The 17760-nt window shown below is 32.0% G+C and overlaps 2 protein-coding genes and 1 long non-coding RNA gene across 10 annotated transcripts in view; all 3 read left to right on the forward strand.

Annotated features, from left to right (window-relative positions):
* The window catches only part of LOC125215886, a 64259-nt gene extending 47476 nt beyond the window's left edge, over nt 1–16783 (forward strand). The window contains exon 4 of the long non-coding RNA XR_007175317.1: nt 16747–16783. This is a non-coding gene — a long non-coding RNA (uncharacterized LOC125215886). The remainder of the gene's footprint in view (nt 1–16746) is intronic.
* LOC125215878 (traB domain-containing protein-like) lies at nt 6448–11188 on the forward strand. 8 transcript variants are annotated; one of them, XM_048117465.1, is made up of 13 exons: nt 6449–6484; nt 6742–6852; nt 7236–7493; nt 7566–7613; nt 7691–7750; nt 7820–7903; nt 7981–8085; nt 8168–8257; nt 8330–8430; nt 8514–8631; nt 8702–8811; nt 8905–8943; nt 10868–11188. In XM_048117465.1, the coding sequence occupies exons 3-12, from the start codon at nt 7281–7283 to the stop codon at nt 8918–8920; spliced, it is 945 nt and encodes a 314-aa protein (XP_047973422.1). In that variant the 5' UTR covers nt 6449–6484; nt 6742–6852; nt 7236–7280; the 3' UTR covers nt 8921–8943; nt 10868–11188. The 8 variants fall into 8 exon arrangements, with proteins under 8 accessions (XP_047973423.1, XP_047973422.1, XP_047973421.1 ...); XM_048117462.1 differs by having other exon boundaries at nt 6450–6484; nt 8899–8943; nt 10897–11023; XM_048117459.1 differs by having other exon boundaries at nt 6451–6484; nt 8899–8943.
* LOC125215880 (traB domain-containing protein-like) lies at nt 12518–14417 on the forward strand. Its single transcript, XM_048117467.1, has 10 exons — nt 12518–12719; nt 12795–12842; nt 12933–12992; nt 13071–13154; nt 13236–13343; nt 13437–13526; nt 13606–13706; nt 13789–13906; nt 13984–14096; nt 14174–14417. The coding sequence occupies exons 1-10, from the start codon at nt 12615–12617 to the stop codon at nt 14199–14201; spliced, it is 855 nt and encodes a 284-aa protein (XP_047973424.1). The 5' UTR covers nt 12518–12614; the 3' UTR covers nt 14202–14417.
* Nucleotides 16784–17760: the final 977 nt, after the last annotated feature.

The following is a 17760-nucleotide window of genomic DNA, read 5'->3' on the forward strand; positions in this document are numbered from 1 at the left end:
CTAATATATACATGTGAGACTCATATTCCACTAACTTTCTTCCACCAACTATTCTTAGAATTTACCAAAACATGTGTCGGAAATGAATGAGACTCCTATTCACGGACGGAAGGAGTATTATAGTAATCAATATTATAATAATTTCTAAGATTAAAATACAAATAATTACTAACAATAATCCAAGGTAAAATATATTAGAATGTACTACTTAACATTAATAGCTATATTAATAAAATATATTATTTTTTACATCTAGAAATAGAGAGAAATTAATGAAAATTTGCTTAAATTAAATTAATATTGAAAAACTGTCATAAATTTTTTTTTTAGTAAATGCCGATTTTAACATTAAGAGCTTATTTGGACCCAGATATATATTTGAAGCTATTTAATCTGGGAGCTTATTTGGGCCCAGATATATATTAGAAGCTATTTAATCTGGGAATAAACATTTGGAGGGGGTGTATTTGACTATTTTCTTTCAAAGGAAAAATATAGTAGAAGTACATATTTAGGTCTAAATGGGAAGAAACTCTAAATTAGGCAATCAAAAGTCGAACAAATATAGTCGTTTGAGCAATAGAGATATTAGTATAGCGGCAGTGATAAAATGTAAATTTATATATCGTACGAACTCAAAAGTCTTCAACACAGTTTTAATAAAATATCAATACAGTGTAAAATCTTAAGATTTTAATGTCAACACAGTATCAACACAATATCAATCATTGACTACTGTTGAAATTCTGTTGACATTTTCCTATTAATGCTTTTTTGTGATCTATTGATATTTTTCAATAGTCCAAATCATAGTTTTGAGTTTGTACAATATTTAAAGTTTTCATTTGATCACATTCCTATTATATAATCTTAAACTGTACAAAGTCTAACATATTCAATCTTTTATGAAATAATTTCATTAATTCAAACGAAACGAAAACTTATATAGAATGGTATTTCTATAACCCAAACCAAAAAACTTAAAGATAATTGGCAAAAACTATTGAGATTAATATAATTTGAACTTTGAACTATGTATACCATCAATTTATTTGTTGTGTTAACATTGTTTGCAAATTTATTTCTATAACCCAAACCAAAAACTTAAAGGTACATATTGATTCATTTGAAATATTTTCTACTTAGGGTGCGTTGTATTAACATTGTTTGCGTGCACACACACACACTACACACACTTTACACACTACACACACTTCTCACTGTTCACGTACTACACACACCACACATTTTTCACAGTTCACACACCACACACACTATACACATTTCACACACTACACCCACTTCACATATTTCACACACAGCACAAACTACACACATTTCACACACTTCACACGCTACACACAATTCACACACTACAAACACGACTCACATTTCAAGCATCATATTTTTGATTTTTTTTTCAGCTCTTAGATTTTTTTTTTATTCAAACCGAATCGAATCGAAAAATTGAAAATTTTAAAAAGTTGAAACTGAATCTAACCGAAAAACTGTACTAAATTTAAAATTTTAGTTTGTGTGAAGTGTGTGTATTTCGTATAAAATTTGTAAGTGTGTGTAATGAGTAGACAATGTGTATAGTGTATTTAGTGTAATTATTTGTGTGTAGTGTGTGTATTTTGTGTGTATAGTGTGTGTAGTGTGTGTAGTGTGTGAACTGTGTGGTGTAGTGTGTGGAATGTGTGAACTGTGTGAAATGTTTGTGGTATGTGAAATCTGTGTAGTGTCTGAAGTGTGTAGTGTGTGAAATGTGTGTAGTATGTGAATTGCGTGTAGTGTGTGACTATGTGAAATGTGTATTGTGTGTGTGTGGATTTTGCAATTATTAAAAATTTTAATCTTATTATAAAATTGTGATGATATTAAATTTAAAAATACTACTCCCTTCGTCCATAATAGATGTCACACTTTCCTTTTTAGTTTGTCCCACAAAAGTGTAACATTTCTTTATTTTTGAAAAAGTTCCCTCTCACATTAATATAAATATATTATTTTCTCTTTTCTCTTAATGCACAAAACAACAGCTCCTAAAATCTTGTGTCAATCCCCAAGTGTGACATCTACTATGGGACGGAGGGATTATAGTAATATTTATATAATTTTGTTAAATTTTAAAATAAGAAGAAAGGAAAATGGAATGGAATGACTATTCCTTAGCTAAATGGATGGAATGGGTATTCTCATGTGGAATGGAATGACCATTCCAAATGGAATGCAGGTAGGAATGTCATTCTATTCTTCCATTCCATTCCACTATACCAAGAAGGCCTAAGTGCTCTGAAATTGATTCCTCTGGATTCACACGTTATTGTCATTATGTTTACAAAGGAAAAAGCCCTGAGGTGAAGACATTGCTGAATCGACTTGGAATTACACAAGATATGGCTGTTGTCACAGCTTATTTGGCTTCTGACGATGCTGCTTATGTGACCGGAGAAACAATAATTGTTGCTGGGGGAACGCCTTCCAGACTCTAGTTTTTGTTATGACTAGTGTTAGCACCCGCGCTATGCACGGACTAAAGAATTTTCAACTAATGAATACAAATTGTACATAAGCCGGAAATTTTTTTATCATTGTATATACTTTATAAAAAAAAAAAGAATGATCTCTAGTCCTAATCCAAAAAAATATCATATTCGTAACAAAATTTAAGTACATTTGTAATTTGTGAGAAGAAACAAAAATTACTCACACAACTTATATATAAATTTAAGACCACAATATGGAAAACTTCGTTCAATAAAAAGCCGAAAAGATACAATGCGCAATACTAAAAAAAAATACAATTTCAACGGTTACATGACAAAATTTCTTTGATAGGAAGTGAGTTGAGGAAAGAGATTGGAAGGCGTGAGAAACGAAGGTAAAATATGGTGTATTTACAAAATGGAAAATATGGATAAAAACAAAAAAAAACAAATAGAAAACCATAGGCCATGCAGTACTATATTTTTAGTCATTTAAGTATAAATATATTTATAAATTGTATATCTGGACTATAAATATATATTTATAAGTAATTTCAACATATTTACTTAAATTAATATATTTAAATATAAATTTAGTACTTACTATATTATTATGCCATGCAACAATCAAAATGAAATTATGTACTGTATATTAATAAAAGCCCATATATTAGTATAATTAAAAGCCCAAAAATAAGTCCAAAATTAAAATTATGTATCAAAATAAAAGCCCATATAAAACAAATTAACCTAATACACTAAACCACGCCTCCACATCTCCTCTCACACTTGTCGTCGCCGCGCCCACCGCCACTGCACCCACCACCTTGCCGGCGACGCCGCGTTGCTGCGCTCACCAAATCATCTTCTCCCTCTTACCATCGTGCTGAACACCAGCTTCCTCATTTTCCAACGCCGGCGCTTTTCTCTTTTCCCTCACTTGTCCTCTCTCGCCGCCTCGCCATCTTACCTGTCGAGCATCACCGGCGTCAACTTCTCTCTTTCTCTTTCCTTTCCTTTTACTTGAGCAACTAAAGATCTAATCTTTGAATAAATCTGGAGAAGAAAATGGAGAGCATATGTCAATTTTATTGTGATATGTACTCTATGAAGAAGCAGATATATTTTTTATTATCTCATTGTAATAGGCCTGCACCTCGGGTGTGTTTTATCGGAAAGTGGTGTCAAAAATACTAAAGTATAGGCTGCTACACTTCCCCGCATTTCTCATGATGACAATGAATATTTTACTCCTAATAAATAGACTTTGTTTTCCCGCCCAAACTACTTTCAGTGGCATTTTTGTTAATATCTCCACAATTGCCACTTTAGATAGTTATAGATTAGTTGTTGTATGAGTGCAACTATACAGAGCTCAGCATTTTTGAGCATTTCTATTTGCTATTACATCAAAGTATTAGAGCATTCATAATGGGGCGCTCTATTATTCGCCGCATTAGCATTTTATCCTCCATCTCATTCACCTGCAATGGGACGCTCTATAGCTCGCCCTATAATTTCTATTTTGTATTTGTTTTTTATTTTTTTGTTTGCAAATATATCAATTAGCAAGAATAAATATAAAAACGCCACATATTAAAGGCAAATCCTATTGTTGGTATTTATTTTTTATATTTTATGCTTGCAAATATGGAAAATTGTCAGAATTCATTATTGAATTTAAAGAGAAATTGAGATGGCAAAAGAGTGGAGTGAAAGGTGTGAAATGAAGTAAAAAAAATAGGTGATATATATAGAAGATTGGCTGGAGGATGAAAAAAATGGTTCATCGTGTGCGGAGGATGCATAGGGCGCTGAGGAAGGAAATCACTAGTGGCGGAACCACACAGTGCCAAGCCCCCGCGGGAGCTTGCCCGGCACCAGACCTCAAATCACCCTTATACCACCGTGATCCGACCGATTTCCGCCCCGGAGCTAGCCCTGACTCCGTCGACCGGTTACCCTGTAAATTCTGCAAACTGCAATTGAAAATTGGGGAAGAACGAAAATTCTACAGACTGCAATTGAAAATTGGGGAAGAAGAAGAAAGTGGGCTTATTTGGTGGGCTTATTTGTTTAATTGTTTAGGCTATTTATTTTACAACTTGGGCTACCTTTATCATGAGGGCTTTTAATTTAATTAACTAACTAACTAAGAATACCAGTCCTAGCTCTAAGCCCTTACAAAATTAAGCCTAAATTTTCTCACGCTTGGAAGTTCCTTTATACTCCATCTGTCCCATTAAATATGCAACATTTGCTTTTCAACACAAGATTTTCGGTAGTGTTATTTTGTGAGTTAATGAAAAGAGAGTAAAATAATAGAGAAGAAAAAGTGGAGAGAGTATTATTTTTATTTTAGAAACGTTCCATTTATAATGAAACAAACTAAAAAGGAAAACGTTTAATTTCAAAGGGGACTGAAAGTATATTACTTTGTTTGCTATTAACTAGAGACTATTAATGTAAATTTCCTAACCAGTCTGTTACATATTTAAAAATAGGTTAATCGCTGCTAAGGGTATGAAATTCATGAAAATGAGAGTTTCATGAATTTACGGATCGAGTATTTTCCATTTTTTTCGATAAGTCCAATATTTTTCATAGGGATAACATTACTTGGAGTTCCTATTATTTTTATTAGTTTAGTTTATTTAATCTATTTGCATTTTAATAACTAGTTGGCCTATAAAATTTGAAACTCATTTTCAGATCCCGTGTTTCTATATTCTTTTTGTTAGCATTTTTTTTTGTTTAAAAAGTCAATCAAATTAAGGATACATTTATGAATGAAGTAAAGAGACCTTTTTGTTTCTTAAAATAATCAAGTTATATGTACCGAATTAATCTCTCATTGGATGTCAACATTTAGGAGTGTTTTGGTTGCTACAGATTTGATTCATTCAAAACTCATTATCCATTCGCTAATATTATGTGGTACAATCGTAAGATTATTAAGTACATGCAGATGCCATGATATACCTAATTGAACAACATGCAGATGCCATGATATAACTAATTGAACAATATTGGTATGTCTCAATCCGATAGGGATCACCTCATACATTGCATTGTATACTACATTACATAATATACTATTAAAAAATTGACAAGTGGATCTTATTTTATGGAAAGAAAAATTGTTTCCAATATCCTCTCCACATCAGTAAAGAAATTAAACTACACTAATTAAATATCAAAAACGTGTTTATTGAAATCAATTTCAGTAAATTATGCTCAATTTTAATAAAAAAAAAAAGTAATTTCAATCAATTTTATTATCTTGATATTGTGTTTTTTCTAGAACTCAAACATGATTGTTTGATACAAGCATATTATATGCAGAAACTATGTTTATAATAAATAAAATATGAACTTTTAAAATTTTGTATAGTATTAAATATTTTTTACGTTTTAGTACTACTATTTTCTTTCTTGTTAGTTGAAGTTTTTCCAATATTTTTTTCTTTTTATTATATTTTGATTTTGATTTTTATATTCCTGCGATGTATTTGTACTTATTTCAAAAATTACTAATATATGGACTAATGTTCCTAATACTAATTGCGATGTTTTTTTAGTTTAAAATACATACAAATTAATAGACACACACACATATATATAGGCATATATTATTGATATAGCAGCTAACAAAATTATGAGGAGATAACTTTTGAAAAGAAACAAGATTAGTTATTAAAATACATTGAGAATTAGTGAAACTAAAAGATGTGAAGAAACGAAGTGCAAAAAAAATTATTTGAAATAACTTTTCTTTCTATAAAATGTGATCCAACATTACTTTTTTTATATTAAAATTAAGCATAATTAACTGAAATTTATTTGATTCTGTACGTTTTTTATATTTAGTGTAGTTTAAATTTCTTTAATTAACTGGACAGGTTATATTAGAAACAACTTTTCTTTCCATAAAATAAGATCTACTTGTCAATTTTTTAATGATGTATTATATAATGGAGTATATAATCCATGAGGTGATCCCTTCCGCAATCCATATCTAATTCATCAAACTTAACACATCTTTTCTACAAAAATTTGCTCATTTACTGAGGGAATTACCGACGGATGGAATCCATCGTGATTACCATTATTCCGACGAAACCACCGTCGGTATCCTTGTATTTTATTCTTAAGCTGAATAGATATTTTATTTTTTATTTTTAATGTTAAATATTTACTGACGGAATGAGATCCAGCTTAAATAAATAATACTGTACTTTCAAAATAGCAGAATATCGCGCCCTAGCGCCCCAAAATCTAAAAATACGTTTTCCTTCAACCACCGCGAGCTACAGCCACCGCCGCCGTCGCCGATTGTTTCGCCTCCATTTTAGATTTGACGGTGAGATTCCGCCTACAATTGAGATTTTGCCGATTGTAAAACAAAAATATAACAATTTAATCCCAAACTCACTGAAAATTCTATCCAGAGCTAACTTCTTCTCTTGCTCCCTCTCTTCTTCCTTTGGTACGCGCATTAGTGTACAATTATTTGTTGTTTGTGCTTTCATTTGTCTGTGGTAATTTGAAACTGAAACTGATACTAGAATAATGTTCTGAATTTCGCACATGCCATGAGTTTGTTAACAAATTTTTGTGGTGATTTGATTTGCTCCTTGTTTGTGGTAGTTTGAATTGCTTCACAAAGCCTGCTGTTTGTAAATTGAATTTTTATTTTTGCAAAACATGAGCGCCGGCTAAGTGTTGGAAGAACCTAATTTATAGGGTAGTTTTTGTAGCACAAGACAAAAATAACGGAAGTAGCCAAAGATGTACAGAGCAAAGCGTCTCTACCAAATCACCACACCTTGTCAGCAGCGGTTGAGTCACTCCTCGGCCGCATCGAGAGTCGGTTATGAACGTAAAAGGAAGAAATGGATGCCGCAGGAGCTCACGCGAGGTGTGGTGGAGCTCACGTGCAAGTCATCTGCGCCTAGCGGCGTCTGCAATGTCTATTTGGTTGGAACTAATCACAGTTGTCTGGTAATTAATTTAATACAGTAGTATTGTTATCATATTATAATATTGCTAAATTCAATTGTTCTTCATCTTCAGGAATCTGGGAGTTTAGCTCAGGCTGCAGTGAAATTCTTCAAGCCAGAGGTACTTTCTAAGTGATTTATTATTTGCATTCTCTCCAATATTAATAGAGCAATGTTATGATTATGCATCTAGTGCAGGTTGTTTTCTTGGAGTTGTGCTCTTTTCGCAAATTTATGATAACGGGTCAACCTAAGAAGGTAAATGTATTTGATTTCTTTTTGTGAAGAGTTACTCAGTCAATCAATAATGCTTCCTTAGTGTTGCAGGTACCAACCATTCGAGAAATGGTGGATATGTGGAGGAAGAATATGACTGCTTCGTTTATTCTTTTCGAGTGGTATGTTAGAAAGGTATGGTTTTATATTACAGGTTAATTAAGTTAGTATAGAGAAAAATCTTTTTGACTTTGTCCCTTAATTTTTGCTAGTGTGATGAATCATGGGATGGTATATATAATGGAGAGTTTTACTTGGCAAATGAGGAAGCAATAAAGTATGGAGCCAAGGTTATACTTGGTGATCGACCATATCCGGTGTGAGCTTTATCTCTTAATCAAGCCCCAACCTCAATATTTTGTTCCCATTAAAACCGTTGACATTAGTTTTTTTTGGTAGGTTACAATGATGAGATATATAGGCAAGACGTCTCTCACGCATTTGATGGTGCCACGAGAGATAAGTTTGCCAGAAGATTACCGCAACAAGGCATGCTCATTAATTAATTTATATACTACAAGGGTGGCAAATATTAGAAAAGTGGATTATTCCTTTATGTAGATCCATGGAAAGATTCATGCTGGCACAATTGATCGATTCAACGAGGAGTATGCCAAGCAGGATCCTACGAGGGCACAAACTTTCATGGATGAGCGTGATCAGTTTATGATCTCAATTAACTTTCTAATTCATTTTCACCAATTGTTATTTCTGGTCATTTGATTGTTTTCATTTTTGTATATAGATATATGTCAACAAAGCTACTAGAAGTCGCAGTCCAGCATGAATCCGTTGTTGCTATCGTTGGAATGGGCCACGTACCGGGAATAACAAAATACTGGAATCAGAAACACCCTATCGACGTAAACAGCTCATTCCAAATACAACAAACATCAAATGTAAGGATATAACTTGTTAGATTGAATTTTTCAGGTTGAGCAACTTCTTAGCATTCCAAAACAACCAATAACGGTGGGGATACTTGGTTTTATTGGAGGAATATTAGTCATAATCTTGAAGGCCATAAACATTAACATCAAAAGGTACATTAGAAGATACATTCTGTTTGTAACTGTCTTAAAATCCACTGAGAGGCAAATGCTTTAACTTTTTCCACTACTCCTCAATAGGAGCAGTCGAGCGGCTCCTTAATTTGCATCATCAAAAAATGAAAGGTGGTTGCTCTCTTCACCTTCACCACCCTCTCTTATTTGGATCAACAGTCAAAATGGCATCTCATGTAGAACAAAATATGTTGCCATGACTTCTTCAACTCTAGATTGTTGCACAACAAAAATTAAAGTTTGGTACTCTATCTTTTTATCAACATTAGATTAGATTTAGTAATTATAATCAACAAAGAATGACTAATCACAGTGTGAACTACATTTATGTGCTACTCCTCCTTTCCATAGAAATATGCTGAATTTCCTTTTCCTATTTCTCATAAAAATAGTCCATATCCATTTATAAAAATATTTATCACCTTCTCTTTTGTACTTAATCATTTATTAGCCCCATCACTCACTACACTATTTCAACTAAATTATTTTTTTCTTTTTGTCTCTAACTTTATCATCTATCATCTATAGTAAACAGTTTTGTCATCATCTATATCTATACGTATATAAAAGCCGAGTTTTGGCGTTATTTAGAAATACTACCTATGTCCTGCATTATCTGTCATACTTTTTTCTGCACTCATTTTGGAAATGTAATACAATAAACAGTTCAAGTGGAGAAATAGTAAAATAAGAGAGATAATAATATAATGAAGACTATTCTCTACCTTATTCTCTACCTTATTTAACTATTTATCGATTTTAACTACTCCCTCCGTTTCACTATAGTTTAGGCGGGACTTTTGGGCACGGAGTCTAAGAAAGTGATGTTGGGTGTGTTAAATAAATAGATAAAAAGGTATGAGAGAGGAAAATGTAGAGAGAATAAAGTATAAAGTGAATAAAGTAGAGAGAATAAAGTAAGAGAGAGAAAAAAGTTACCATATATGGAAATGACTCAACTATGAAGAAACTTCCCGTAATAGAAAAATGACTCAACTATATTGAAACGGAGGGAGTATTTATTATCATTTTTACAAAATAGGTGCAGAAAAGTAAATATGACAGTTAATGCGGGACGAATGTAGTATTTATAAGTTTTGGGCAACAACATGAAAATTTTTGAGTTTTGGGTGATGGTTGTAAAATGTTACAAAACATTTCTATCAATTTATTTTTATAATTGCTCAATAATGCAAATCAACACAATAATAAAATCACATAATGATATTTAATTAAAACATTTTATCAATTGAAATTATATAATGCTAATTGGAATTAATGTATTCAATTGAAAGTCAAATTGAAATTAATGTCAAATTTTTTTAAATGGACATTTAAATTGTAGTTTTGGGTGGTATTGAATGGTACAATATAAAATTATGATTGTTGTTTTGTGGCAGAGATAAAGAAAGTTGTGATCGGAAACTTTGAATAATTACTAAATAATGCAAATTCCATACTTTTATTTTAAATTTGTGTACGTGTTTGGTTGGTTTCTAAAGTTAGTTAATTTTATGTTTTGGGATTGTACACTTCAATTTTTTTTTACTCTTGTAGATTTTAACTTTTATATAATATAATAGTATTTGAATTTAAGTACTTAAATTCATAATATAATTTTACTGTGATGCAATTAAATTGATTCGTGCATCACTCGGATGTGATACTAGTTATATAACAACCAGAGTTTTGAGGTATTAATATAGACATTTTTAAATTAAATTTGGATTAAATAATGTGTGTGGGTGTTTTCCTTTTAATTTATAATTTTATAAATTGCACTGTATTAATATAGCAATTACAATCTAATCACTGATTATTAACCTCCACCAAAATAAAGAATTGTGATTTAGTATAATTTATAGGTTACACTAACTAGAAGTTTCGTAGCGGTCACCAAAATTAAGTGACTTTTAATCATAAATTAATATTCATAGTAATGTTCATTTTTTCTACAAATATATGTTGTTTCATTGTTGAATTATGTTTTTTGACTGTAAACATTAGATAAATTTTTTTATTGCTTCTTTAAAAGATTCAAACTCCGGTGGCTGACAACAACAGTTCTCCTGCAACGACGGATGGAGACAGAGGCGATGGAGACAGAGGCGATGAAGACATAGTCCTAACAGAGAGTAAAAGGTGAATAGCCGAAGACGCGAGTCAGAGGTTGTGGGAGAGAGTCGTGTGGAGAGAAAGTGAAAGGAACTAAACACTTTTAAATCCTATTTTGAGGATCATTCTTCGTTTAAGTGATGTTAGTTCATATTTAAGCTTTTTCTTAATGTTAGTTTGTTTTATTTTTTTAAGTTTTGTTTTAACTTTTTCCATGTTAGCTATAATAGTTCTTGTTTAAATCACATAAGCTGACTATTTTTATGGGACGGACAAAAATGAAAAGTGCATCATATTTTTATGGTACTACTTCCTCCGTCCCGCTTAAGATGACACGTTTTCCTTTTTAGTTTGTCCCAACTAAGATGACACATTTCCTTTTTTCGTAACCTTCTATCTCTAATTAATACACTCAACCACTTTTTACCACTCTTATTAAAATATTCATCTTTCTTTATCTCTACTTTAATACTTACACCTACCCTCTTTCTCTCCAATTAAACACTTTAACCAATAACTCCTAAAATCCCGTACCGGCTAAGCAATGTGTCATCTTAGCCGGGACGGAGGGAGTATATACTTGTTGCCACCCATGCTACGCATGAATTATATACTCGGTTTGTTTCATCTCAAATTTCAACTTTCCATTTTGAGTTGTTTCATATCAAGTGATTGTTTTTTATTTGGTAAAAAATTACTCCTTCCGTCCCATAATAAATGATATACTTGGGGAATGACACGAGATTTTAGGAGATGATGTATTGGGTGTTAAGTAGAAAGAGAAAATAGTATATTTATATTAATGTGAGAGAGAACTTTTTCCAACAAAAGTAAATGTGAAATATTATGTGGGACGAAGGGAGGTACTATTTTAATCTCTTATACTTTATTTACTCTTCATATTCTCTATTTATTCTCTCTAAACTTAACTCAACAAATGAATAAATATCATTTTCTTAAATCCATTATGAAAAGAAGTTGATCACCATCGGGATATGAGGAGTATAAGACAATATTTCGATTATAAAAAATACTAATAAAATAAATACTTCCTTCATCCGTGAAATGTTGGCCATTTTGTTTTTTTTTTTTTTTTTTTTTTTTTCGTTTTTAGTAAATGGACCACATTTTCAATTATCTCATTACATTCACATTCGATTATAAAAACAATATATAAATATGAGACCTACATTCCAATAACTTTTTCCACTAACTTTTCTTTACATTTCTTAAGCACCGTGTCAAGTCAAACTTGGACAACATTTCATGGACGGATGGAGTATTATTATTTTAAATTGAATGAATTATTGTTAAAGAATAATAACTGACCTTAAAATTAAACAATAGACTTATCAAATCATATGGATGTAGTAGTACTTACTATATTAGAAATAAACTATATAAAATGATAGTATAAGAGAAATCGGTGCAACAGATTTCTTGTAATGCAACAGATTTAGTGGAATGTGTCAAAATTCATGTAACGGTTGAATAAGTTAAAACATATTTTTAACATATAAATAGATAAAAAAAAAAACCAATAACGAAAGTAGCCAAAGATGTACAGAGCAAAGCGTCTCTACCGTATCGCCACACGTTGTCCGCAGCGGCTGAGTCACTCCTCGGCCGCATCGAGAGTCGGTTATGAACGTAAAAGGAGAAAATGGATGCCGCAGGAGCTCACGGGAGGTGTGGTGGAGCTCACGTGCAAATCATCTGCGCCTAGCGGCGTCTGCAATGTCTATTTGGTTGGAACTAGTCACGATTGTCCGGTAATTAATTTACTAGTAATTTTTCTTTTATCGTATTATAATGTACAGCTGAATTTAATTGTTCTTCACCTCCAGGAATCTGGGAGATTAGCTCAGGTTGCGGTGAAATTCTTCAAGCCAGAGGTACTTTCTATGTTATTTATTTTTATTATTATTATTATTATTATTTGCATTCTCCAATATAGCAATGTTATGATTATGCATCTAGTGCAGGTAGTTTTCTTGGAGTTGTGCTCTTATCGCACACATATTATAATGGGTCAAAATGCAAAGGTATTTTGTATTTGGAGTCTGTTTGTGGAGAGTTACTCAGTGAATGAATATATGAATATTGTTTATTTGGTGTTGGAGGTCCCAAGCATTCGAGAAATGGTGGATATGTGGAGGAAGAATTTGACAATTTCGTATATTCTTCACTACTGGTTTATGACCAAGGTATGGATCTATAATTCTATATTAATGTTAACCAAGTTGGTAAGGAGAAGCATCTTAATCATGTCACTTAACTATTCCTAGACTCAAAAAGAATCATGGGATGGTATATATGGTGGAGAGTTTTACTTGGCAAATGCGGAAGCAATGAAATATGGAGCCAAGGTTATACTTGGTGATCGACCATATCCGGTGTGAACTTTTATCTCTTTATCAAGCCCCAACCCCTATTTTTTGTTGCCCACAAAACCATTCACATTAGTTTTTTTTTTTTTTTTTTGGTAGGTTAGCGCGATGAGATACATGGGCAAGACGTCTCTCGTGCATTTGTTGATTCCACAAGAAATAAGTTTGCCAAAAGAAGTTTACAACAAGGCATGCATGCTCATTAATTATTATAGTACTACAAGAGTATTTATTGTGTGTTTGATAAGTAGGGTATTCCTTTATACAGATCCATGGAAAGGTTCATGCTGGCGCCATGGATCGAATCAAAGAGGAGTATGCTAAGCAGGATCCTATCACGGCGCAGACTTTCATTGATGAGCGTGATCAGTTTATGATCTCAATTAACTTTCTAATTCATTTTCACCAGTTGTTTTTTTGGTCATTTGATTGTTTTCATGTTTGTACATAGATATATGTCAGCAAAGCTACGAGAAGTTGCAACACAGCATAAGTCTGTGGTTGCTATCGTCGGAATGGCCCACGTACCAGGAGTGAAAAAATACTGGAATCCGAAGCACCCTTTAGACGTAAATATCTTAATTATAACTTTCAATACACTAAATATCATATGTATAAGGATGTGATGTAAGGTTGAATGTTTCAGGTTGAGCAACTTCTTAGCATTCCAAAACAGCCAATAAGAGTGTGGCGTGTTCTTGCATTTATGAAAGGAGTTTTAGTCATAATCTTGAGGCTCATACGCATTAGCATCAAAAGGTACATTGGGTTTTGGAAATGTCTTAATATCAATTGAGAGGCAAATGCTTTACTTATTTTCCACTACTCCTAAATAGGCGAAGGGACAAGCTCAAGAAGATGTAAGATATTACAAGCCAATTCCTTAATTTGCTTCATCAGAAAATGAAGGTGACTTCTCTCATTCCGATCAATCGCCAAAATTTCATCTCGTGTTTAACAACATATGTAGCCCCATGACTTCGTCAACTCTGGATTGTTGCACAATAAAAATTAAAGTTTGTTACTCTAGACTTTTTTCGGATGAGAAGTTGAAAGAATCAAGAAAAAGTGTATTGTTACAATTCATAGCTATAAATCGTACTTGGGATGATATTTGATACATAATCTGATAAACATGGATTGACAGAGTATGTTGTGAACAAAGACATTTTTTGTTTGAGTTTGAGCAAAGAATGTGACCAAATCACCTGAATTGGTAAGTACTCCCCCCGTCCCAATCATTATATCCACATTTCCTTTTCTGTTTGTCTCCTCAAGATGTTCACTTTTCATATTTGAAAATAAATTTTCCTCTCCTCTCTCCCCATTAAAATATTCAGTTAACTTTTTCACTCTACTTTTTCATATTCAATTACTATATCAAAAATCTCGCGTCATTCGAGAATGTGGACATCTTGAATGAGATGGATGGAGTACTTTTAAAAAACCTTAATTTCTTGAAAACGAAATATTCGTATTAATAAAAATCTGCGTATAGAAAAAAAGACATCCTATTTTCTCATTTCATCATATCCTTAATATATCAAATATAAGGGGATGTGAATGTTTCAGGTTGAGCAAATTCTTGGCGTTCCAAAACAACTAATAACCGTGGGCAGTGTTCTTACTTCTCCTATAGCAATATTAGTCATAATCTTGAGGGTCATTTGCATAAACAATAAAAGGTACATTGTGTTTTATAAACAATAAAAGTCGAGCAGCTCCTTTATTTGCATCATCAGTTAGCAGCTTATGAAGGGGACTACTCTCTGCACATTCTCATGTAGAAAAAAAAAATGTTGTCATGAATTCTTTAACTCTAGATTGTGAAACGATTTGACCAGGTTATCATCTTTTTCTTTGAAAAAACAGACAAAACACACGAGTACTCTTTGTAGTAATATTTTATTTCAATAAGTTCTACTACAAATTTTTAATTTACTAGGTACTAATGCATTTTATTTCATCATATTCTTATACGAAATCATTTATACATGAGGTTGTTTGGTAGGATCCAGCGGCGAATCCAAAAATTTTGGTATGGGGTGCGATAAATAATTATAGCGAGTTGGAGTGTGAAATTTCGACTAATCTTTTAGTTTCTCTTTAATACATATTTACAACCATAAATCCATAATCTATGTCTATTTTTAAATAAGAAATTTTAATTAAGAAATTACTCTCTCTGTTCCATTAGAAATGCAATGTTTTCCTTTTTGGGTTGTCCCACTAAAAATGAAACGTTTCCTAAAATAGAAACATCACTTTTTCTACTTTTCCCTCTCTCCTACTTTACTCTCTCTTCATCAACTCACAAAACAACACTGCATAAAATCCCGTGCCGGAAACCAAATGTTTCATATTTATTGGGACGGAGGGAGTATTTTTTAGTAGTATTATTACTTGGATAACTTCCACTATTTAAAATGTATCTTCTTAAATTTATATATTATAGATAATTTATTTCATTTTTTAGAAGTTTTTATTGTTTTTAAAAATATAATATATATATTTTTTAAATGAATTAGGAACTGAAAATATAAAATTTAAATACATTAGACGTACAACAAATAATTTACAACTAACATTGAGAAAAAAAAAGGTTAAATGTACTAGATTAAAACTAATAAACGTAAACAAGAAAAACAAAACGTAATGTATTATAAGTATAAAATAATGCTTTTAAGGGAATAAATGCTCAAAATAGTTATAACTTATAAATCATAATGCTAAAACAAGCACTCCCTCCATTTCTATACAGTAGTGTCATTTCTTTTTGGCTTTTTCCTCTGGGCTTTTTCCTTTGTAAACATAATGACAATAATGAGAAATCAATTTCAGAGCACTTAGACCTTCTTGGTATAGTGGAATGGAATGGAAGAATAGAATGACATTCATACTTGCATTCTATTTGGAATGGTCATTCCATCCATTTAGCTAAGGAATGGTCATTTCATTCCATTTTCCTTTCTTCTTATTTTAAAATTTAACAAAATTATATAAATATTATTTTATACTCCCTCCGTCCCATAGTAGATGTCACACTTGGGGACTGACACGAGATTTTAGGAGCTGTTGTTTTGTGCATTAAGTGAAAAGAGAAAATAATATATTTATATTAATGTGAGAGGGAACTTTTTCTAAAAAAGGAAATGTTACATCTTTTGTGGGACAAACTAAAAAGGAAAGTGTGACATCTATTATGGGACAGAGGGAGTAGTATTTTTAAATTTAATATCATCACAATTTTATAATAAGATTAAAATTTTTAATTATTGCAAAATCCACACACACACACACTTCACACACTACATACTATACACACTTCACACACTACACACAATCCAAAAAGAGCTGTCGGTATATAGAGAAACAACTTTAATTTTGGCATGTCCCTTAATTTTCCTAGGTTCAAGATGAATCATGGGATGGTATATCCTGTGGAGAGTTTTACTTGGCAAATGAGGAAGCAACGAAATATGGAGCCAAGGTTATACTTGGTGATTGACCATATCCGGTGTGAGCTTCATTTCATTACCAATTCACAAAATAAATGTGATTTTAATTATTCTACATAGTGTTTTAAATCTTTTTGGTAGGTTACACACATGAGATACATGGGCAAGGCGTCTCTTTTAGATTTGTTCTTGTTTGAGAACATAGATTTGCCAAATTATTACGACAAGAAGGCAGGCTTATTTACCTTACACATTTTTCTTATATAGGTACATGTCAGCAAAGATACTAGCAGTCGCAGCCCAACATGAGACTGTGGTTGCGGTCGTCGGGTCGGGCCACGTACCAGGAATCAAAAACTACTGGAATCGAAAATACCCTATCGACGTAAGTATTTTATTATCTCATTACAAACACCCTTATTATCGAATATATATATATATATACATATATATATATATATAGGGAGATGATCAAAATAAGTATGCATTTAAATCTAGAAATGCAGCCCAAATCTTAGCCCTAGGATTAGATGATCTAATGGTCAATAATTAACTCAAAACACGAAAGGTCATAATTAAGCAGTTTTAGGTCATATTATAAGATTTGGGTTTATGTCATGTTAAGATCATTTTAGGTCATGCTTTGTTAGCATTATAGGGTTTTGATCGATAAAGACCAGATTTAAATACAGAAACGCAGAACAAAGTCATACGTAGGGCATTTTTAGGTCATAGTTAGTTTATTTTTAACATGACCTAAAATGATCTTAACATGACATAAACCCAAATCTTATAATATGACCTAAAACTGCTTAATTATGACCTTTCGAGTTTTGGTTAATTATTGACCATTAGATCATCTAATCCTAGGGCTAAGATTTGGGCTGCATTTCTGGATTTAAACACATACTTATTTTGATCATCTCCATATATATATATATAGGGGTGCGATCATATCATAACTC

Source organism: Salvia hispanica, chromosome 3, assembly GCF_023119035.1.
Source record: "Salvia hispanica cultivar TCC Black 2014 chromosome 3, UniMelb_Shisp_WGS_1.0, whole genome shotgun sequence".
NCBI classification, from domain to species: Eukaryota; Viridiplantae; Streptophyta; class Magnoliopsida; order Lamiales; family Lamiaceae; genus Salvia; species Salvia hispanica.